Raw genomic sequence first — 24,976 nt, 5'->3', positions numbered from 1 at the left:
TACCATACAGTGTCTTAAAAATTGCCAGTCACAAATGCCCCATAACTTTTCTTCCCCTCTCACATTCTCACTATATTCTTGTGAGCTGCCAGTCACATTTCACTCACATGAAACTTAAAGGGGTACTCCGGTGAAAACCTTTTTTCTTTTAATTCAACTGGTGGCAGAAAGTTAAACATATTTGTAAATTGCTTCTATTAAAAAAATCTTAATCCTTCCAGTACTTATTAGCTGCTGAATGCTACAGAGGAAATTCCTTTCTTTTTGGATTTTTTGGAACACTGATGACATCACAAACACAGTGCTCTCTGCTGACATCTCTGTCCATTGTAGCAACCATGCATAGCAGATGTATGCTAAGGGCAGCATGGTGGCTCAGTGGTGAGCACTGCTGCCTTGCAGTGCTGGGGACTTATGTTCAAATCCCACTAAGGACAACAATAAATAAAGCGTTATTATTATAATAACGTCAGCAGAAAGAACTGTGCTCGTGATGTCATCAGAGAGCATTCCAATAAGAAAAGAATTTCCTCTGTAGTATTCAGCAGCTAATAATTACAGGAAGGATTAAGATTTTTTAATACAAGTAATTTACAAATATGTTTAACTTTCTGCCACCAGTTGATTTAAAAGAAAAAAGGTTTTCACCGGAGTACACCTTTAATTCAGCATAGAAGGAGGGTTTTAAACCCCCTACTGAAGAGATATATTGTAACACTGATTTATCTACATAAAATTGGCAAATTCTGATGACAAAATAAGCTTTTTATATAAAACTATTTACATATACAGCTGTTAAAGTCTCTATGTTTACCTCTGTACTGTTCTTTTGAACCTTTGCGCTGTACATAACTGTAAAATGAAACCCCTTTACCAAACCTAAAATCAGCTATTAGGACATTCAGTTTCTAGAATTGAACTTTATAACAAAAAAAAGTCTGTTGCACATGTACAATGATTAGTCAGCCTTTTGCTGCTTTTGTCTTATTTGTTTGATACTGACAGTTTAAATTGTGCTCATTTGACTGCTTCAACATTATTCCAGTACCCCATGCTCATGTGTTAGTTATTCCAGTGTTTTAACATTAGTAAAGGCTTTCTAGATTTGTTGTATTGTGAATTTACCTATAAATATTGCCAAGAATTAATTTTTTTCTTTTGTGGCTTATCAATTCTGTTCCAAATGGTGACGTGAACTAACATGCAGCCGGAATGGACAATGACATTAATATGGCAGAGGTAAACAACAGTCTGTCTGTTACATTTCCAGTTTATTTGATTTCTATATGATATTATGTGTAGTGTGGGGTTATATTACAAGAAAATAGTATGTTTGTATCACTTTCCATGGCAGTGAAATAGGAGTACAAAAATGACACAAGAAACGTAATACATGTTTTATCCTTTTTGAAATTGTTGATATTGGCCCTTATTTACTAAGAGTGTTGGGTTTTACTGACTTGCATGATTCCACTCTAATTACTATGGGAATTACCTGATTTACAGTTTGAGAAAGTTCTGACCAGCTTTTTCCTGGTGGAAATTTCCAGCCATTAATTCACAGGATTTTTTGTTAAATCAATAGTAAATAGGTAATGTTGTGAGAACATTTTTTTTTACACTTTTACACCCAACCATGCCCCTCTTCTTGGGTTTGTAGGTTTATCTGGTGCAGGCACAATTTGGTGCATTGTATATTTGCATGTTTTGTAGTATATTTTTCAAAACATTTTTCTGTATATTTTATATGCATAGTAGTGTGCTCAGGTGTTCTTTAAAGTTTATAGTAAATTATGAAAATCTCTGCACATACAACATTCTGATTTGTGTGATTTGTGTACAGAAACAAAGAGAAAAACTATAATGGAGAGAATAGCACCTTTTTACAGCCCCTCCCAGTGTTGTTAAAAATATATATCAAAATGAGCTCCAAAATGAGGAGCAAATACTGTGGTCTCTCAACATCCAATATTAATTGGTTCTATGATGACCATTGTATGTTCAAAACATTGTATATGGAGATCATTACTCTATGGAAAATTGTTGATTGACAGCAAAGTCCCCCAGAATAGTAACCCAAGATAAGAAAACATGAAGAAAAAAAAAGTACAAAAATAATACAAAGAAACCATGTCCTTACTTTAACCTGTTAATGATGACAACTTTTCGTTAAAGTTGGATGTGTAAATGATTTTTTTTTTCACTAAAGTGCTAGTTTTCCCTCAAATATTTTTTTTTTTGCAAGGGATAATAGGACAAAATGCCCCTCAAAATTTGTAACCCCATCTCTTCTGAATGTGGAAATACCCCATGTGTGGACGTCAAGTGCTCTGCTGGAGCACTACAATGCTCAGAAGAGAAGGAGTCACATTGAGCTTTTGGGAAAAAAATTGTTTGGAATGGAAGTCAGGGGCCATGTGCGTTTGCAAAGTCCCCCATGCTTACAGAACAGTTGACCCCTCCACATGTGACCCTATTTTGGAAACTACACCCTTCACAGAATTTAATAAGGGGTGCAGTGAGTATTTACACCCCACTAGCGTTTGACAGATCTTTGGAATAGTGGGCTGTGCAAATGAAATATTAGATTTTTCATTTTCACGGACCACTGTTCCAAAAATCTGTCAGACACCTGTGGGGCGTAAATGCTCACTGTACCCCTTATTACATTACATGAAGGGTGTAGTTTCCAAAATGGGGTCACATGTGGGGGGGGGGTCCATTGTTCCGGCACTATGGGGGCTTTGTAAACACACGTGGCCTTCAATTCTGGACACATTTTCTCTTCAAAAGCCCAATGGCGCTCCTTATCTTCTGAGCATTGTAGTTTGACCGCAGAGCACTTTACATCCACACATGGGGTATGTCCTTACTCAGAAGAAATGGGGTCACACATTTTGGGGGGCTTTTTTCCTATTTTCCCTTGTGAAAATGAAAAATTTAGGGTAACACCAGCATTTTAGTGACATTTTGTTTTTTTCATTTTTCCATCCAACTTTGAAGAATTTTCATTAAACACCTGTGGGGTGTTAAGGCGCATTATATCCCTTGTTACGTTCCGTGAGGGGTGAAGTTTCCAAAATGGGGTCACATGTGGGTATTTCTTTTTTTGGCGTTTATGTCAGAACCGCTGAAAAATCAGCCACCTCTGTGCAAATCACCAATTTAGGCCTCGAATGTACATAGTGCACTCTCACTCCTGAGCCTTGTTGTGCACCCGCAGAGCATTTTACGCCCACATATGGGGTATTTCCTTACTCGGGAGAAATTGTGTTACAAATTTTGGGGGTCTTTTTTTCCTTTTAACGCTTGTGAAAATAAAAAGTTGGGGGCAACACCAGCATGTTAGTGTAAAATTTTCTATTTTTTTACACTAACAAGCTGGTGTAGCCCCCAACTTTCGCTTTTCATAAGGGGTAAAAGGAGAAAAAGCCCCACAAAATTTGTAGTGCAATTTTACCCGAGAACGGAAATACCCTATATGTGGCCCTAAACTGTTTCCTTGAAATACGACAGGGCTCTGAAGTAAGAGAGCTCCATGTGCATTTGAGGACTAAATTAGGGATTGCATAGGGGTGGACATAGGGGTATTCTACACCAGTGATTCCCAAACAGGGTGCCTCCAGCTGTTGCTACACTCCCAGCATGCCTGGACAGTCAGTGGCTGTTCGAAAATGCTGGGAGTTGTTGTTTTGCAACAGCTGGAGGCTCTGTTTTGGAAACACTGCCGTACAATACGTTTTTCATTTTTATTGGGGGGGGGGACAGTGTAAGGGGGTGTATATGTTGTGTTTTACCCTTTATTATGTGTTAGTGTAGTGTAGTGTTTTTAGTGTAAATTCACACTGGCGGGTTACGGTGAGTTTCCCGCTAGGAGTTTGCGCTGCTGCGAAAAATTTGCCGCAGCTCAAACTTCAAGCAGGAAACTTACTGTAAACCTGCCCATGTGAATGTACCCTGTACATTGACATGGGGGGCAAACCTCCAGCTGTTTCAAAATTACAACTCCCAGCATATACTGATCGCCGAAGGGCATGCTGGGAGATGTAGTTATGCAACAGCTGGAGGTACGCAACTACAACTCCCAGCATGCCGAGACAGTTGTTTGCTGTTTGGGCATGCTGGGATTTGCAGTTTTCCAACATCTGGAGGGCTACAGTTTAGAGTCCACTGCACAGTGATCTCCAAACTGTGGCCCTCCAGGTGTTGCAAAACTACAAAACCCAGCATGCACAGATAGCAAACGGCTGTATGGGCATGCTAGGAGTTGTAGTTTTGCAAGATCTAGAGGGCAACAGTTTGGCGATCACTGTGCAGTGGTCTCTAAATTGTAGACCTCCAGCTGTTGCAAAACTACAACTCCCAGCATGCCCAAACAGCTGTCTGTGCATGCTGGTAGTTGAAGTTTCGCAACATTTGGAGGGCTACAGTTTAGAGACCACTGTATAGTGGTCTCAAACTGTAGCCCTCAAGATGTTGCTAGGCAACTCACTGTACGTCATGGGTCCTTAAGTACCAGGGTGTCATGACGTACGCGTACATCAAGGGTCCTTAAGAGGTTAAAGGGGTATTCCAGGGAATATATATATATATATATATATATATATATATATATATCAACTGGCTCCAGAAAGTTAAACAGATTTATAAATTACTTCTATTAAAAAATCTTAATCCTTTCACTAATTATCAGCTGCTGAAGTTGGGTTGTACTTTTCTGTCTGGCAACAGTGTGCTCTGCTGACATCTCTGCTTGTCTTGGGAACTGCACAGAGTAGAAGAGGTTTGCTATGGGGATTTGCTTCTACTCTGGACAGTTCCCGAGACAGGTGTCATCAGAAAGCACTTAGACAGAAAAGAACAACTCAACTTCAACAGCTCATAAGTACTGAAAGGATTAAGATTTTCTAATAGAAGTAATTTACAAATCTATTTAACTTTCTGGAGCCAGTTGAAATATAATAAAAAAAAAAAAAAAAAAATTCTGGATAAGAGACATAGCAGAGTTTTATGATCTTGCTAGACTATATTTAGGGAGGAAGAACTTGAAACAAGTTTCCTGTGTGGGAAATAAACTTAGTTTGGTGAGTAGGAATTCTATCAATATGTCTAAGCAATTATTTAATGCTTTGATAGATTATGAGTCTTGATTCTTCTGCAGGTAGAATGAAGTCTCGCAATATCCTAAAACTATAATCTCAATATGGAGATAATTATTTTTATTGAATTTATTTATTCACCAATCTAAATGGTATAATCCCATCCACATTATCCAAATTAGTCTTAATTAAATGGAATACTATTTTTGTGTCTCTTACCAAGTCTATGTAAAAACCTCGCTTCTGGTCCTAGGAAAGCTGAACGGTCCATCTCATCATCATGGATAGCCATTGGTCTAGTACCGTGTGATCAGTTCAGCTTGCTGGGATCTCACATGGCTTTTTCACCTTGTTGGACCTCTTTTCTGTGTGTGGGAGAGAGTTCTTTGGGGAAGATTTATCAAAACCTGTCCAGAGGAAAAGTTGCTGAGTTGCCTATAGCAACCAATCAGATTGCTTCTTTCATTTTTCAGAGGCCTTTTCAAAAATGAAAGAAGCTGTCTGATTGGTTGCTATGGGCAACTCAGCAACTTTTCCTCTGGACAAATTTTGATAAATCTACCCCTTTGTTTTTCTGTCTTTCTTTTTGGCTTGTCTCTCTTCCTTTGTGTCTTTGTGTGTTCCACAGTGTCTAACATCTTGTTTACCAGACTTTATAATTAGTTAGACACATCTCCCTAAATGTGAATTCCCCAATGAATGTAGGTTTGGCGTGTACATATGGTAATGACTATGACATCACTATATTACCCAGAATGCATTTCTGGTTCGTGTAATGTCAACTACCCATATGCTAGGGGGTGCTATTGCATAAATAATTAGCATCATTACCATTAAGTGTTAACTGTCCAATGTTGGTTTCAAACCCACATTCCAGACTTGAAGTATGGAGCCCTAAATTATAAGTATCGGGATTATTTTTGATATATATAAGTAATTAACCCCTTAACGACGCAGGATGTAAAAGTACCTCCTGGTGAGGTGGTACTTAACGCTCCAGGATGTACATTTACATCCTGCACATAACTGCGGGCATCGAAGTGATGGCGGGATCATGTGCGGCCGGTCCTGGCTGCTGATTGCAGCCAGGGACCCACCGGTAATGGCGGACATCCGCGATCGCGGGGATGTCCGCCATTAACCCCTCAGATGCCGTGATCAATACAGATCACGGCATCTGCAGCATTGCGGACACAAAAAAGGATGATCGGATCGCCCACAGCGCTGCCACGGCCATCCGATCATCCAGAACGGCAGATGGAGGTCACCATCCAGAGGTGGTGGACTGGTGTCCTTTATGCTGATTACAAGTTGAAACAGGTGCAATTAATACAGGTAAAGAGTGGAGGACAGAGAAGACTCTTAAATAAGAAGTTATAGGTCTGTGAGAGCCAGAAATAATGCTTGTTTGTAGGTGACCAAATACCGTATTTTTCGCCCTATAGGACGCTCCGGCATATAAGACGCACCCTATTTTAAATGAGGAAAATCTAGAATACAATGTTAAGTATAGGTCACAGTGATCTTCAACCAGCGGACCTCCAGATGTGGCAAAACTACAATTCCCAGCATGCTCGGACAGCCGTAGAATGTCCGGGCATGCCAGGAGTTGTAGTTTTGCAACATCTGGAGGTCCACAGGTTGAAGACCACTGGATAGGAGGTAATACTCACGTGTCCCCGCCGCTCCGGACCCGTCACCGCTGCCCTGGATGTCGCCCTCCATCGCTGTTGCCACGTCCCCGGGGTGTCCCCGTCGCTCCGGAACGTCTCTGCTGCCCGGTATCCTCGCTCTCCGTCGCCGCCATCACGTCGCTACGCACACCGCTCCTATTGGATGACGGGGTGGCGTGCGTGAAGACGTGATGATGACCATGCAGGGGATCCCGGCACGGAGCAGACACCAAGGAGGCAGGTAAGGTCCCTCCCGGTGCAGCCGGGTTAGTGTCACTTTCGCTTCAGACGCGGCGGTCAGCTTTGATCGCCGCGTCTGAAAGGTTAATACAGGGCATCACCGCTGTATTAGCCGCGGGTCCCTGCTGTTGATGGCTGCAGGGACTGCCGCGATAGGTGTATATTCGCCGTATAAGACGCACCAACTTTTCCCCCCCAGTTTTGGGGAAGAAAAAGTGCGTCTTATACGGCGAAAAACACGGTACTTATTTTCCACCCTAATTTGCAAATAAATTGTTTAACCTCTTCAGGACATAGGGCGTATGGATACGCCCTGAACCCCGAGTCCTTAAGGACCGAGGGCGTATCCATACACCCGTGGGAATTCCGGCCCCCACCGCTAGCCGGTTGGGGACCGGAGCCGGATGCCTGCTGAAATCGTTCAGCAGGCATCCCGGCATATCGCCCAGGGGGGTCATTATGCCCCCCCATGTCGGCGATCACCGCAGATCGCTGGACAATTCAGTCCAGCGATCTGCGGCGATTCCGGGTCAATCGGGTCTCCAGTGACCCGGTGACCCGTAATTACTGGCTGTTCGGGGCCGTCTCTGACGGCCCCGAACAGCCAGAGCCTGCAGGGGTGAGGTGGCACTGGTGCCACCTCACGATCGCCCTGATTCGTGGGCCGGCCGACCAATCAGGGCGCCTGCTGCGGGTGTCACTCCCGCACCCGCTCCGCCCCTCTTCTGGAGGACGTGAGCGGGTGCGGGAAGACGACCCCCGGTGCTGGGGACCCCGATCCCCGGCGCCCCTGTTGGGATCGGGGCCCCAGGAGCAGCTGCGGCGGCGGGACTGACCTGCAGCGTCTGGATCGTTGGAGGTGAGTGACAGCCTCCTGCTGTTGCTTAGCAACAGCTCCCAGCATGCAAAAAGGGCATGCTGGGAGCTGTAGTTATGCAACAGCAGGAGGCAGACCACCACAACTCCCAGCATTCCCTTATGGGCATGCTGGGACTTATGGTTTTGCAACAGCTGGAGGAACATTCTTTCTATGGAAAAGTGTACCTTCAGCTGTTGTCTAACTACAACTCCCAGCTTGCACAAACAGCTAAAGTGCATGCTGGGAGTTGTAGTGGTGCATCTGCTGGTTGCATAACTACAACTCCCAGCATGCCCGTTGGCTGTCGGTGACTGCTGAGAGTTGTAGTTTTGCAACAGCTGAAGGCACACTGGTTGTGAAACTCAGAGTTTTTTTTTTACCTAACTCAGTGTTTCACGACCGGTGTGCCTCCAGCTGTTGCAAACTACAACTCTCAGCAGTCACCGTACATCATGCACCGTACATGCTGGGAGTTGTAGTTTTGCAACAGCTGGAGGCACACTGGTTGTGAAACACTGAGTTAGGTCACAAACTCAGTGATACATAACCAGTGTGCCTACAGTTGTTGCAAAACTGCAACTCTCAACAGTCACCGACAGCAAACGGGCATGCTGGGAGTTGTAGTTATGCAACAGCTGGATGTCCCCCCCCCAATGTGAACGTACAGGGTACACTCACATGGGCGGAGGATTACAGTAAGTATCTGGCTGCAAATTTGAGCTGACGCAAACTTTCTGCTGCAGCTCAAATTGCCAGCGAGAAACTACTGTGAACCCCCGCCCGTGTGACTGTACCCTAAAAACACTACACTACACTAACACACAATAAAATAAAAAGTAAAAAACACTACATATACACATACCCCTACACAGCCCCCCTCCCCTCCCCAATAAAAATGAAAAACGTCTGGTACGCCACTGTTTCCAGAACGGAGCCTCCAGCTGTTGCAAAACAACTCCCAGTATTGTCGGACAGCCGTTGACTGTCCAGGCATGCTGGGAGTTTTGCAACAGCTGGAGGCACCCTGTTTGGGAATCACTGGCGTAGAATACCCCTATGTCCACCCCTATGCAATCCCTAATTTAGGCCTCAAATGCGCATGGCGCTCTCACTTTGGAGCCCTGTCGTATTTCAAGGCAACAGTTTAGGGTCACATATGGGGTATCGCCGTACTCGGAAGAAATTGTGTTACAAATTTTGGGGGGTATTTTCTGCTTTTACCCTTTTTAAAAATGTAAAATTTTTGGGAAAACAAGCATTTTAGGTTAAAAAAAAAAATTTTTTTTACATATGCAAAAGTCGTGAAACACCTGTGGGGTATAAAGGTTCACTTAACCCCTTGTTACGTTCCCCGAGGGATCTAGTTTCCAGAATGGTATGCCATGTGGTTTTTTTTTTGCTATCCTGGCACCATAGGGGCTTCCTAAATGCGGCATGCCCCCAGAGCAAATTTTGCGTTCAAAAAGCCAAATGTGACTCCTTCTCTTCTGAGACCTGTAGTGCGCCAGCAGAGCACTTTTCACCCCCATATGGGGTGTTTTCTGAATCGGGAGAAATTGGGCTTCAAATTTTTAGGGGTATTTTCTGCTATTACCCTTTTTAAAAATAAAATTTTTTTGGGAAAACAAGCATTTTAGGTAAAAATTTTTTTTTTTTTTTTACATTTGCAAAAGTCGTGAAACACCTGTGGGGTATTAAGGTTCACTTTATCCCATGTTACATTCCCCGAGGGGTCTAGTTTCCAAAATGGTATGCCATGTGTTTTTTTTTTGCTGTTCTGGCACCATAAGGGCTTCCTAAAGGTAACATGCCCCCCAAAAACCATTTCAGAAAAACGTACTCTCCAAAATCCCCTTGTCGCTCCTTCCCTTCTGAGCCCTCTATTGCGCCCGCCGAACACTTTACATAGACATATGAGGTATGTGCTTACTCGAGAGAAATTGGGCTACAAATACAAGTAAAAATTTTGTCCTTTTACCCCTTGTAAAAATTCAAAAATTGGGTCTACAAGAACATGTGAGTGTAAAAAATGAAGATTGTGAATTTTCTCCTTCACTTTGCTGCTATTCGTGTGAAACACCTAAAGGGTTAAAACGCTGACTGAATGTCATTTTGAATACTTTGGGGGGTGTAGTTTTTATAATGGGGTCATTTTTGGGGTATTTCTAATATGAAGACCCTTCAAATCCACTTCAAACCTGAACTGGTCCCTGAAAAATACTGAGTTTGAAAATTTTGTGAAAAATCGGAAAATTGCTGCTGATCGTTGAAGCCCTCTGGTGTCTTCCAAAAGTAAAAACACGTCAATTTTATGATGCAAACATAAAGTAGACATATTGTATATGTGAACAAAAAAAAAATGTATTCGTAATATCCATTTTCCTTACAAGCAGAAAGTTTCAAAGTTAGAAAAATGCTAAATTTTCAAATTTTTCATCAAATTTACGGATTTTTCACCAAGAAAGGATGCAAGTATCGACAAAAATTTACCACTATGTTAAAGTAGAATATGTCACGAAAAAACAGTCTCTGAATCAGAATGATAACTAAAAGCATTCCAGAGTTATTAATGTTTAAAGTGACAGTGGTCAGATGTGCAAAAAACGCTCCGGTCCTTAAGGCCAAAATGGGCTCCATCCTGAAGGGGTTAAAAATCAGATTTTATGATTTTTTTCTCCTCATTTTCCTCATTATTTCATAGGTATACCTATGATGAAAATTACAGGCCTCTCTTATCTTTTTAAGTGGTAGAAATTGCACAATTGGTGGCTGACATACATACTCAGAATGGGTCTAGTGAGTACCAAAGAAGATTGTATTTGGGCTGTATTTCAATATAATTATTAATGACCTTGTATACTGTACAGATGGTCTCCCAGATAGATCCCAATACAAACAAGAGTACAGCCACAATAATATTTTGGTACTATAGCATAAATAGGGTATCCTTTACAACAAATATCTCCCTAGGGTCCTTACAGAAGAATTGGGAGACTATCTATATAGTGTTTGTTTTAATTTGATTCTTCTGTGGTTTGAGGTATGATGCAGGGCAGATAGAATTACCCTAGGGGCGGATGGCATTAATTCCCTTGTATTTGTGACGCCAGGTTTATCCTCAATACCTCCCGACGGTTTATCCTCAATACCACTCTGACGCCAACTTACGGACAACGGTAGCTTTACTGAGTGAAAGATGGTATAGTCTGTACAGTGTATCCGGGTCCACGGAGGTGACCAGTGACTTCAGAGACCTTAAGGGCTTGATGGGACTTGCAGTGGTTTTGGACAATTTAATGCAGGCCACGTTGACTTGACAATAGATGACAGTGACTGACTTGACCTGACTGGAGACAGACTAAGCTGTGACTTTAGCTAACTGTAGACTTGTAGCTTGTGGCTGCAGACTTGACTAGAGGCTCCTATGACTCCAGATACACTCTTAGGCTCGACTGTGCCTCAGCAAAGACTCAGGAACTAAGAGAGAGAAGAGACTCCTCCCAGGGCTTTCATGGGGGAGACTCTGGTGAGGTCCTATTGGTCACCCTTAAGTCACCTAATCACTGAAACCTCACAATCACATGACAACTCACATGACAACTGGTGATCACATGTCCAGGGAACACTGCAGAGAGGCTGTCTGACGCATTGGGCTTTGTTAAGAGTTCTGCGTTGTAAGACAACTCATTCTCTATTCACAGGATAAGGGATAAATGTCTTACCACTGGGACCACTTCAAGCTCCTACAAGGCGTTCCGCTCTCCTTGTACACAGAGCGATCTCCGCTCCATGCAAGGAGATTGTCAACCCCCTGCACTAAGCGGTGGTCAACATGCCCCCACAAACGCTGTCTCTCTGGCTCTTACTTAGAAATGCATGGAGGTGGCATGTTGGCCTCCACTTCTTGGGGGGGTCGATACAGCTCCGCGCAAGGGAGAGCCGAGGCGCCGGGCAGGAGATCACGGCGGACCCCCCGCTATTAGACACTTATCCCCTATCCTTTGAATAGGGAATAAGTTGTCTTACACTGCAGTACCCCTTTAAATTTACACTTTCACAAATTAATATAGGTAAACTAGGGGCTTGGGCATAGAAGTTACAGATAAGGTTTAAAACTGATAAATGTAATAATTTGCACATAGAAGGCAAATAATACACCAGGTATACTACTATACTAAGTGGCTTATGCACAGTCAGCATTTTTGTCATATGCTAATGAGTGATCATGAAGTCGCAGATGTGGTAACTTCTAGTAAGATTCCCCGCAGCCTCCTTTAACCAAGACCTGCTTGATTGACACCCTTAGTGCAAGAAGAAGCCCTGCACTCGAATCAAGCCTGATTGGGAAAGAGGAGGGCTAAGCGGAGATGACTAAAACTGTCTGTGTCCACGCCTCCTTGACTAGATAACACTCATTAGCATATGACACAAGTTTATGTGTAGTGGAAAATAGAAGGCACAGAAAGGTGAACACAGGAAACAGTGCTGGAGCTTCGAAAACTAAAGGAACCATCAGACCACCAGCTATATAGAAACATGAGGGCTCTGTGGCTTGCAAGTTTTTTTTTTTGCTTTGACATGGGAACCCTTTGGTAAAGTTCAGTATGGAGTCTCAGTTATGAAAATGTTGTGGTTGATCTTATCATTAGGGCTTCTTGGCTGGCAAGTTTCTGGAGACTCTGTGACTGGAACATTTATGGGAACCTGTTACATTGAGCAAGCAGTCTATTATGCCAGTATCATGTAATAGGCATGAGGAGGAGCTGAACAAATATATATATATATATATATATATATATATATATATATATATATATATATATATATATAGTTGTAAATACAGGTTGAGTTTAACTCATACAAGAAATGTTGCCTATCAAAGAATTTCACTGCCCACTGGACTCTGAGTTCAATCAATAACTTAATAGTTGTTGTAACGCTGCTCTTTGCCAAACCCTAGCATACCATATGCCCTGGATCATACCTGCGCCATGCGACATTCTGGGTGCCATGTTCCTGCTGCATTTCCTGGTGTGTCATGTGTTTTTCTGCTCTGTCCACTAGGGGCCACGCGCGAGCACTAGCTATGTTTTATAGAGCTGGTGTGCGATCCCAAGTGGTTCCCCTTCCAATCTGTGGAAGGCACTCCCTATATAAAGAGGCCACACCTGCTGTTTGGGGCCTCAGCAAGATTGTGCATTCTGCTTTAGTTTGTTTGCATTGCTAGGTCTCTTCCTGATCTGTCTGCTGTACCTGGTTCCTGATCCATGCCTGCTTATTGGACTCTGTTTGCACTTTGTAAATAAACACCTTAATCAGCATTGCTGCATCTGGCACTATTTCTAAGTGTCAGTTTAGCCCCATTCTGCCTGCCAGCCTGGCTGGCTGCCACTTGTGGGACAGTGGGTCCACACCCGTGGGGTGTGACAGTTATGCTGAAACCTTCTACAAAAAAACTATATTTGATTGAGTTAATGAGCTCTTCCTGCTCTAACTATATGAGTGAAATAAATGTTATGGGGGTGATGTGATGTGTCATTTTTATGGGGCACTATCACTCTCACTGTTGTGAAGCAATCCAGCTGTCACTGGTGTTATTGTGACTTTCACTATTATAAAGACACTAGACTGTTGCTCTCAAATTATGATAGAGGAGCTGCTCAGCTTTAAGAGTTAGATGGGTCACGCAGTCTAAAAAATTTAGTACAGTGCAGTACTTTTATTAGCTATTCTTCTGGATGGTTAATAAAAGTAGTCTATCTACAAGGGGAAAGCATATGAAAAGAAGTTCACGGCACCAGGCAATCTCTTGCAATTAAAACTTCTTTATTCAGGCATAGCTGGACAACATGGGAGGTGGAAAGAAACACCGACAAGTGCTAGTTTCGCTTCATGTGATGCTTTGTCAAGGCATGCTGGGAGGAGACTGGCCCCGTCTCTCCTTGCTTACAAAAGGGGAAAGGTTGCTGTGTATTTGCAGAGAACATAGCTGTGATATATTTTCAAATTGTTATATAAGCAATAAATGTTTACTTTTCTTAACATCTTTAACACTTTTCTTATGACTTTAGGATCCCAGCTCCACAGAATTTGATGAGGTAGATGGCAGTGTGATATCACGTGTTAGAAGACGGAGAGAAGTAAAAGTTACCGGCAAATACTTACCTCCATTAGAGTGGGAAAAGATAAATGCATCCCAGTCTGTAAGTTCCTTGAATAATTCATATTTTGAAAACATATATAATGATATGGAAAATTATTTTCAAGCATCTGATGTGTCTACTAAACTACTTCTCAAGGATGAAAGACAAAATTCTGCACAAAAAGATTACCAAGCCGATGAATCATCTAAAACAGAACAAGAGAAGCAAAGAATGGAATCAAGGGTGTCTGTACAAACTGCTAGCACCAAAGTTGCCGAGGATGTGCCTGAAGAAGAAATGAGCTCTAAACAAAATGTTAAAGATATACATGGAAAACCTAAGGAACATCTGTTACCTTTGGGATCATCCATACCTAAAGAGACATTGGAAGAGTTAAAAAGCATTCTAAAGGAAAGCCCATTGATTATTCGTAAAAATAAATGGAAACCAAAATCTACTACTAGCATAACTCTGATTCGTCCTCCAAACCAAGCTGAGAAGCCAAGTGAAAAGCTGGGTTTAACTTTTGAAACATTTAGGCCATGTTTGGAAAAAGAAAACCAGAAGCTAAAATACACAGAAACACCAGAGGCAAATGAATCACAGGATTTGTTAACGGAAGAGATTTTACCAGACCATACAGATTCACAAAAGGAGGCACAATTGTTGCAGCCTACTCAGACATTCGATGAAAGCCAAATATTAATACCTGGTAAATCAAACCATGTTTCTGGAATAAAATTTGATCCTTTCTCTACTGATGGTAAGAATACTGATTGTTATAGTAGAACACTGACATATGATCCATTTTATAACACTATATTTCATGATTTGTTTTGTTTAGGGTATTTTCACACACATGTTTTTTAATTGCAATTTTTAAATAAAAAGCCAGGAATGTACTTGAAAAGAGGATAAGTTACAGTATTTCCTTTACACATGCCCTCCATTTCCCTCAGTTTTTGGCTTTGTATTTAATAATTGCAATTAAAGGAGATATCCGGCCAAAAGTGGTATGAATAAAAACTTAAATAAGTTATATATTTATGCTCACCATAACTCCACAAGGCATCCCAGCTGATTTATTTCAAAATTGGACCCCCCCATAGCCCCCATAACTAGCCTTTGAGAATCCAGGTTCTTCCTGTTTTTTAATAGTACATTGATATATTATTCTTGTCTTTGTTTCAGAAACCAAATGTTCCAGTAGTAAACACATTTATGTAAGTTCCAGTGGAGGTCAAAATCCGCTTCAATTAGCTTCTTGTGTTGAACATATTAAACAGCAGATTGCTAGAGAAGACATACGCTTTGTGAGATTTGAAGCAGCAGATCTGCATGGAGTTTCAAGGTCAAAAACCATTCCTGCACGTTTTTTCCAAGTAAGAGTGGATACATTATCATTATCTATTTCTAATACTCTATACTGAACTTAAATAAAGGGCTACTCCAGAGGAAAAAAATCTTTTCAAAACAACTGGCGCCAAAAAGTAATACAGATTTGTAAATGATGTCTTCTATTTCATATCACCTGCTGCATGGTCCAGAGGAAGTTGTGTAGTTCTTTCCAGTCTGACCACAGTGCTCCCTGCTGCCACTCCTGTCTGTGTCAAGAACTGTCCAGAGCAGGAAGGTTTGCTATGAGCATTTGCTCATACTCTGGACAGTTCCTGATACAGAAGAGGTGGCAGCAGAGAGCTCTGTGGTCAGATTGGAAAGAACTACACAACTTTCTTTGAAGCATACAGCAGCTGATAACTACTGAAAGGCTTAAGATTTGAGGTAATTTACAAATCTGCATAATTTCCTGGCAAAAATTATAAAAAAAATTTTATCATCTGGAGTACCCCTTTAAAGGGGTATTTCAACAATAGAAATGTTTCCCCTATCCATGGGGGTGACATCTCTGGTCCCCCACAATTGTAAAATTGTAGACATGACTTTTCACTTTGAATAGAACAGTGGGTCGCCCTGCGCTCTATTCATTCTCTGCCGCTCATTTTTGCAGTGAGAATCTGATCCCCCATCCTCACAATTGCACAAACCTATCCCCAATCTTGTGCTTAGGGGATAAGTTGTTATCACTGAAATATCCTTTTTTAGGATACAGTGTTATCCTCTGTTCACAGGAGACAGGATAACCACGTGGTCTGTAGGGGTCCATAAGCTTGAATAGGGGAAAACATTTGATGTTAGGATAACCCTGTTAAGTACAGTCTCCCACAAAATCATGGTTACCGTGGTCAAGATGTTCTTTGGTGAAAAAGAAACTGCTAAAAAATGATCTAGCGCTGCAATCTAATTATAAATTATATCAAAATGTTAAAAAAATAGACACTTACTGTGTGTAAATGGGAGACCATGAGGATCCCCTCATCAACCAACCATAACACATAGTAGCCTTACAATATCTCTCCTTATCCTTTATTGTTACTAATATCCACCATGGTCTGTGAGGGTGCCAAAAAACTCCTGAATCCCATATATAAGGTCCAAATAAATGGATATTCCAATCACATCAAAGGATATAGTTCCTTCAACAAAAGTATTTCAAAACTTAGTAACTTACTCTACTGCGGTGTTATAGATATAGTCTACACTAACTCCTCTTCAGGCCCACCTTGAATAATAGCTATGTAAGTTCTCCAAAGTAATGCCAGATATACCAGACCTCAAAATCCCCAAGGCAACTCAGGTACATGACTCCAGGATGTTAGGATGATTTATTGAAAATAATAGAAGATAAAAAAGGTTTCTTGTTTTAATAAATCATCCTGGAATCCTGTACCTGAATTGTTAGTCTAAAATAAGACTGGTTGCCATGGCCAACGGCACCACTCCTCTACACAGTTTGAGAATAATTCCACTCATTGGCCCTCATTTACTATTGCAAACCCGACATGTTTTGTCGGGTTGTGTGCCAGATTCTGTCGCATTGCGCCAGAAATTCTGTCTGCGCCAGATTTTGCGCCAGAATTTGCGCCAGAATTGAAAAACTTGCTAAGAAAATCCAAAAATGGGGCGCCGGGGAAAAGGGGCGTGGTCTCTGAAAAGGGGTGTGTTCCCGACATTTTCACAAAAAAACAACATATTTACTAAGGTTTCCACATAAAATGTGGTGGATTTGAGCTGAGGAAAACCAGACAGATCAGATCATGTGTAAAAAAAGCAAAGTGTAGGGAAAGTGGAAAATATAGGGAAACCTTAGTCAATACCATGGAAAATAAATTGTAGGGCATTAAAGTGGTATTCCGCCCCTGGGGACCCCGGGGATCGCTGCTGCAGCACCCCGCTATCATTACTGCGCAGAGCGAGATCGCTCTGCACGTAATGACGGGCAATACAGGGGCCGGAGCATCGTTATGTCACGGCTCCGCCCCTCGTGATGTGATGGCCCGCCCCCGTCAATACAAGTCTATGGGAGGTGGTGTGGCAGTCGTCACGCCCCCTGCCATAGACTTGCATTAAGGGGATGGGCCGTGATGTCATGAGGGGCGGAGCCATGATGTCACGCTGCTCCGGCCCCTGTATCGCCCATCATTACGCACAGAGCGAACTCGCTCTGTGCAGTAATGATGGCGGGGTTCCGCAGCGGCGATCCCCGGGGTCCCCAGCAGCGGGACCGCGGCGATCTAACATCTTATCCCCTATCCTTTGGATAGGGGATAAGATGCCAGGGGCGGAGTACCCCTTTAAAACCCACAAAGAAACCTACACTCCACTCTTAGTAAATAAGGGCCATTGTCTCTTGAGGGAAACACATTCATAATTGACAATCTTTGTTACACTATCCACAAGGGCACAGTTAGCACATATTGGCCACCACTGTTGTGTTGTATGGTTACAAATTCCCTAACTATATGTGCCCAAGGAGGTCTATGTGACTATTTACTATATGGGTTGTGGAGTAGTGGACATGGGGGAATGGGGGGGGGAGAGAGGAAATGGCAAGGAGGGGAAGAAAGAGTTATGTAGATAGGGAGAAGAAAAGGGTGAGAACAGAGGTAAAAACTGTTACAATGGGGGGGGGGGGGGGGGTGAAGAAGAAAGAGGCAAATAAAGTTTAGACCAAGGTGTTTGCTGAAGTTTTTAGAAAAAAATACATAAAATGCATTGAAGACAAAAAAGCTGACCAGAAAAAGAAAAAAAAATATATCATTATTTTGCTTCATGGCATTTTATGCATTTTCAGCAAGCTCATATTTACCAACCTCCACTTGCTGTTCACTTTATTTTCCTCTTTTTTTCGACAAACCACAATTTTTTGCAAAAAACACAGCAAGCTGGGCAGACTAGATGGGCCAAATGGTTCTTATCTACCGACACATTCTATGTTAAAAACATCACCTCTGTTGTATCATGTCTGCTCCCTATCTCCATCACTCTTTCTTCCCCTCCATGCCCTTTACTCTCTCTTTCACCCCTTTCACCCATCAGCACAACAAGCAAACACAGGTAATAACATGCCACATGTCTAACCCCCCCCCCACCTGTACATTGATACCTTGATATCACCAACTACAAACAACATCAACACCATCCCCATTCCACACACATATTCAACTCTGATAATATATTAACCACACCTCAAAGATGATACACAATGATCCTTGAGGTGTGGTTAATATATTATCATTGTTATTTTTTACTATTGTTGATCAGTGGGGACTGATCATTTTAACCACATATACCTCGGACGTTGGTTGTGAGCTGAACACATTAGTTTTCCTTTCACATATTCAACTCTACCTGTACGAGAGAACCAGGCCACCTCATTACTCTACATAGTTAAAATATGATGTATTCACTCAAACATACAGACCATTTCTGCAGACAAACCTTGACATTACATTTTATCATGTAAACATGCAACATAAAGGACAACAATATTGTAGCCAAAAAAACACACACAAAGGTAATTTGCTAATAATTGAAATAAAAATGTTAAAATAAACCTACAAAATAAAATGAATAGCAGGAAAGTTGACCGCAAGAAATCCACAAAACACACATACACCGTGATCACATTGGCAAAACCAAACTTTATTATGAAAACAAGATAATTTATAAAGCAGATGCTACAAATTGGGCTAATTCTTGCTAATACAAAATAATAGAAAACACCAGATCCAAATTATAGCGACGCCGCATCTGCGAAAGCAGATGTGAGCACTAACACAATGCTGAGAGCTGGCGCATGCGCACAGTAAGCCTAGAGAAAAAGCTCCGCCACAGATGTAGCAGAAGACGGCTCGCACTTGGTCCACGATGATTGGCCCAGGATATGATGATGACACAAGGGCCGGCAACGAACCAGAAGCAGCAAAGGCACCCCCCTCTTAAGCACATTAGAATATTCAACAACTGGGCCGTCTTAACCCCGGACACGTATGTCACCGCGACACTGCGGGGTGGGCTGACAACAACATGGCGCGAACACAAAAAAAGTCAACAGTCACGGAGCCTAAAAAAACTACACGACTTCCTTCACATATGAACAGTAAGTACAAAAGAAAAATCATGCATAATTGACACAGCAAGCATATCCAACTTTACACAATGCTCAAAGGTAACAATAATGTCATAGCAGTGGAGTACCCCTTTAAGAAAATTCTCTGACTACCTTGTTCTCAGGGTGAACACCTTAGAGACTAGTACAGCAGATTGCAATTCTCATAACACCAGTAAAAAAATTAATTGGTACTTATGATTTGTATATCCTATAAAATAATGCCATATCACAGGATATGCCACCAATTTATGAATGGGTTTCTGACCTCTGGGTTTTCCACCAATCATAAGAATGAAGGGACTGCATATCTCATATTATATCCCTATCCCAGTTGTGACATGTTTCAGATTATTTATTAGCTATCATGTAGAGTCCAATTTTGAGTGTAGTATGGTAGCAGTGCATATGACTGTAACTCAGGGCTCCAATGCAACATGAGCCCCCCAAGCCACTGCATGGGGACCACTTCCATAAGGTATGCATGCTTTGTAAAATAAATAATACTTTATTAATGTTTTTCAGGAAAGGGCAGTAAATGGCATTTACATGCCACGGAGCTACCTTGAATTAACTGTAAATCCAAAGGACAATGAAGTAGACCATATCAACTCCATTCATTTCAACAGTGACATCATTCTGAAACCAGACTTACAAACCTTTCAAGTTCTTCCTTGGACTGAAAAAACTGCAAGAGTGATCTGCGATTCATTTACCTTTCTTGGGGATCCACTTCTTACCTCCCCACGATATTTAGCTAAACAATTACTTCATCAGCTGGAGGAAATTGGGTTTACGTTACATGCTGCCTTCATGTATGAGTTTTGTATTTTTGGTATTGCTGAAATTATAAATTCCAAAGCTATCGCGTTCCCTGCTGCCACTTTGTTGACTGATCATGATCAGTTATTCATGCAAGAAATGTTTGATGGAATGTACTATGTTGGTGGAAACATTGAAAGCTTTTCACCTTCTATTGGACCTGGACAGATAGAGGTTTCATTTAAACCTGAGTTTGGGTTGCAGGCTGCCGACAATGCATTCACCTTTAAAACTTCCATCAAAGAAGTGGCTAAAAAACATGGATACATTGCAAGTTTCTATACTGATATGGTGGGTTTCTATAATTCCGGAGTTTTAACACACAGCTTGTGGGATATAAACGGAAAGAAAAATTTATTTTTTTGTGAAACGCAAGAACTTACAGGCATTGGCAAAAACTGGCTATCTGGGCTGCTCCTCCATTCTGCTGCACTCAGTTGCTTGGTTGCTCCAGGAGTTGCTTGCCGAAAACATTTGTCAAAGGACGTAAAAGAGTCACAAGAAAGCATATCTGCCACCTGGGGATTCAACAATAACAGCTCCACATACAATGTAAAATCCTATTATAATAATGGAATTTACATAGAAAACAAGTTATGTTCAGCAATGGCAAACCCTTATGTAGTCTTGGCTGCCACAGTTGCTGCTGGACTGGATGGGATCAAGAAGGGCCTCAACTTCTTTGATAGCACAAACAGCAGCACAGATCTTCCTGAACTTAAAGCATTATCTATTCCATTGAAACTAGAAGATGCTCTATGTGCATTGCAAGAAGACAAATGTATCAGAGCATCTTTGGGGGAACCATTTATTCGATATTTTATGGCGATTAAACAATATGAGTTGGAAACAGAAGAGGTAGATTCTGAGAGAAATAAATTTCTTGAATATTTTATATAAATTATTACCAAGCAACAAAATGAAATTCTTGAAAAAATAACATGAGTTAGATTTTGAAATCTGAGTAAGAATTAAAAGGGTGAACCTAGACTAGTGGCTTATTCTGTAAATATGATGCTTCTTTAGACTTCTCTAACCTTTATACCAACTGTTGGTTAGCTTACTTTGCATCAATATTCTACACCAATTTTTACAACATGCCCTTCCACTGAGACACACCCTTTCCAGTTTAAGCCACACCCACTTTTCAAGTTATCCACGAAAAGTGGCTGTAATCACATCCACCAAATTCTGGTACATTTTGCAACAAGGCTTAGGCACAAACACAGTAGTAAATGTGCCCAATGTGTTTACAGTTTTAAAGTTTTAACAAAAGATACACATTCAATTATTTTAAATGTTTTATATTGAATTGAAATGATACTTACATTTTATACATATATATATCTTTTTGATTAATTTTAGATGCTTTATTATATTTTAACTAGACAAACTTCAGATTTTTAGGACAAAAGTCTGTGTTTCGTTCAAACATTTACATATTTAAGTAGGTGGCTAAAGACAAACTAATGAATATTTTATAGGGCATTAATAGTGCTGAGTAACTACTTTGAAAAAAATCACAGGAGACCTAGAAAATGCTAAGTTATGTGCTGCAATATGCGAAAAGGATTTTTAAAGCCCTGTTGACTCCAATGTAACATTTGGCCACTGCTATAAAATAAAGGTGATTTTAATTTTAATAAAATTGTATGGATGATGTCTTTTGGCTAAATATTTGAGATTGTTTTTCATTAAAATGGATTTAAGATGGCAACTTTACAACAAGCAGTAAGGATCGCAGTGGTCCACAGTGTAAAATTTAAGATAGGTGGTAGCTATTACTGCTCTTGGATTATTTTTCCTAAATTGCACTATAATACTTAGGATGTTTCTTTTAGTATCTATTAAAGAAAGAAAAAAGATACACTTATAATAATTTAATAGTCCTTAACCTTTATCTTGGTTAAAACACCTGTATAAATTTTAGGTACCTTTTCATGATAAACTGTCGCATGCGTGTATATGAGAAGAAGCTTTGTTCCTGGCCATCAGTTTTCCCTGAGCTAGTGAGTGGAGCCTAATGTCCGTAGTGTCTCCCATACATTGTGCACACCTGGAAAAGATTGCTTCAACCCAGGCTTGGCTTGGGATTACAATTCTGTTCTCCTCATGCTACATTCTTAAATATTTTGCCCCATTTTTACAACTACCAAAAACTACTTCATTTTCCGTTCCAAGGTTTCTGTGTATGGTATCCAGAGAATCAATTTCTGGTCAGCCAACTCACACTGAAATCCTGAGGCCAACGGACTATGAAGGAGGTGGTATGCAGGTCAGTTTAGCCCTCTGTTTGGCTATAATCCAAAACGTGAAATAGAATCAAGAACTTCCAGACAATACATTTTCCTTTCTTTATGATCCTTTGGACCATGACGGGTACCGACAGATACAAAACATGCACAAAACAACTTTGTTTTGTATGCGTTTTACGTATCTGTATGGACCTGTCATGTTCTAATGGATCCGAAAGAAAGAAGAATTTATTGTCTGGAAGTGCTGGATTCTATTTCACTGTTTTATTTGTCTACCACAAAGCCAGTGGCCTTTCCGTGTACCCAGAGCACTTAAGCCTGACTACAGTGGTGAGCGTTTTCAGTTTTTTTGGTCTCCGTGTATTCAGGAACAAATCCATTACACTTAAAGGGGAACTCCGTTGGAGTTTTTTTTTTTTTTTTTTACAAATCAACTGGTGCCAGAAAGTTAAACAGATTTGTAAATTACTTCTATTTAAAAATCTTAACCCTTCTAGTACTTATCAGCTGCTGTATACTATCAATATGTAATCATCCACTGTCTGCCAATATTTTCAAGAAACCAGGAGATTACAGGTAAACTGAGCTAGAGTGACCACATTAGTGGACTCCATGAGGTTGAGGCAACCAGGGGCATCAGGTTAAACACAAAGCCGGAACATGGGGGATTAGTATATATAATTTAGACGGTACATTTTTAAAAGATGCTGAACAGTTAAACTATGTTTTAAATTCCACATTATCAGTTTAGACCTATTAATCTTAAATGGACTTCCCCTTTAAAGGGGAACTCCGGTGGATTTTTTTTTTGACAAATCAAATGGTGCCAGAAAGTTAAACAGATTTGTAAATTACGTCTATTTAAAAATCTTAACCCTTATAGTACTTATCAGCTGCTGTATACTACAGATATACTACAGAGAAATTTATGAATTTCTTTTCTGCCTGACAACAGTGCTCTCTGCTGACACCTCTGTCCGTGTCAGGAACTGTCAGGTTAGAAGCAAATCCCCATAGAAAACCTCTTGTTTTGGACAGTAATTTACAAATCTGTTTAACTTTCTGGCACCATTTGATTTGTCAAAAAAAAAAATTCCACCGGAGTTCCCCTTTAAAGGGGAAGTCCATTTAAGATTAATAGGTCTAAACTGATAATGTGGAATTTAAAACATAGTTTAACTGTTCAGCATCTTTTAAAAATGTACCGTATAAATTATATATACTAATCCCCCATGTTCCTGCTTTGTGTTTAACCTGATGCCCCTGGTTGCCTCAACTTCATGGAGTCCACTAATGTGGTCACTCTAGCTAATTTTACCTGCAATCTCCTGGTTTCTTGAAAATATTGGCAGAAAGTGGATGATTACATATTGATTTTGGCATAAACACAGTTCATTGTGTAATTGTTGGGTTGCAACGTGATCCCATTCCCTTACATTAATTGCAATTTACCTCAATTAAAGAGGTACTCCAGGGAACTAAATCCATAGCCCATTCTTTCCCTCTCACCAACCTATGCATTTGTCTAAATATCATTCATTAGCTATATACAACAGTTTTCCTCTTTCAGCTTTCACTTACATGCAGGAAGTGAGAGAAAAATAAATTTTTTAGATTCACGTTGTCTCCTCAGTGAGAGCAGCCCCTCCCATCAAGACAACACCACCTGATCTATGTCTGATTTCTGATTGGGCTAGAGCTCTGGCTGTACAGCCACCCCTCCCCTACCTGTGTGAGGAGCTTGTGAGAGAAAAAGCAGTGAAGATTCTTAGTCACAACTGAGCACATAGCTGCTGTTTTTCTTTTGAATATGCTGCCATTCAGAACACAGAAAAATTCAATACAGGAGGTGGTCCGGATTTATCAAACTGTGTGAGAGAAAAAGTGGAGAGATTTCCCCATATGCAGCCAATCACAGCTCGGCTTTCACTTTACCTTAGCTTGTTAGCTGGTTGCTGTGGGAAAATCCCTCCACTTTTTCTCGTCTCTCACACAGTTTGATAAATCTCCCCCAGTGTGTATGTGTGAGTGTGAGAGAGCTGCAGTGTAAGGCTGGGTTCACACCACGTTTTCTGAAATACGGTTCCCGTATACGGTTTGGAGGAGGGGGCGGGGCTTAATCGCGGCGCCCGCACTCAGCCGTTTTCAGCCGTATACGGTTTCCCGACCGCAGGCAAAAACGTGGTCGACCACGTTTTTGCCTGCGGTCGGGAAACCGCATACGGCCGAAAACGAAGCCGACCGGAGGCTGCGGTTCACTCCGGTCGGCTCATAGACTTGCATTAAATACGGTTCCCGAATACGGCTGAGTGCGGGCGCCGTGATTAAGCCCCGCCCCCCTCCTCCAAACCGTATACGGGAACCGTATTTAAGAAA

General features: G+C 41.2%; 1 protein-coding gene across 1 annotated transcript in view; it reads left to right on the top strand.

Annotated features, from left to right (window-relative positions):
- The window catches only part of LGSN (lengsin, lens protein with glutamine synthetase domain), a 45,350-nt gene extending 23,342 nt beyond the window's left edge, over positions 1-22,008 (top strand). Inside the window, exons 3-6 of the mRNA XM_056565811.1 lie at positions 13,943-14,074; positions 14,171-14,777; positions 15,206-15,396; positions 20,049-22,008. Of these exons, the coding sequence (XP_056421786.1) occupies positions 13,943-14,074; positions 14,171-14,777; positions 15,206-15,396; positions 20,049-21,245 (2,127 nt within the window). The 3' untranslated portion in view covers positions 21,246-22,008. The remainder of the gene's footprint in view (positions 1-13,942; positions 14,075-14,170; positions 14,778-15,205; positions 15,397-20,048) is intronic.
- The last annotated feature ends 2,968 nt before the right edge of the window (positions 22,009-24,976 follow it).

This window comes from Hyla sarda, chromosome 3 (assembly GCF_029499605.1).
Source record: "Hyla sarda isolate aHylSar1 chromosome 3, aHylSar1.hap1, whole genome shotgun sequence".
In the NCBI taxonomy this organism is placed as follows: domain Eukaryota; kingdom Metazoa; phylum Chordata; class Amphibia; order Anura; family Hylidae; genus Hyla; species Hyla sarda.
Note: the sequence above shows the minus strand (reverse complement) of the source record. Positions and strands in the feature narration are given on the sequence as shown.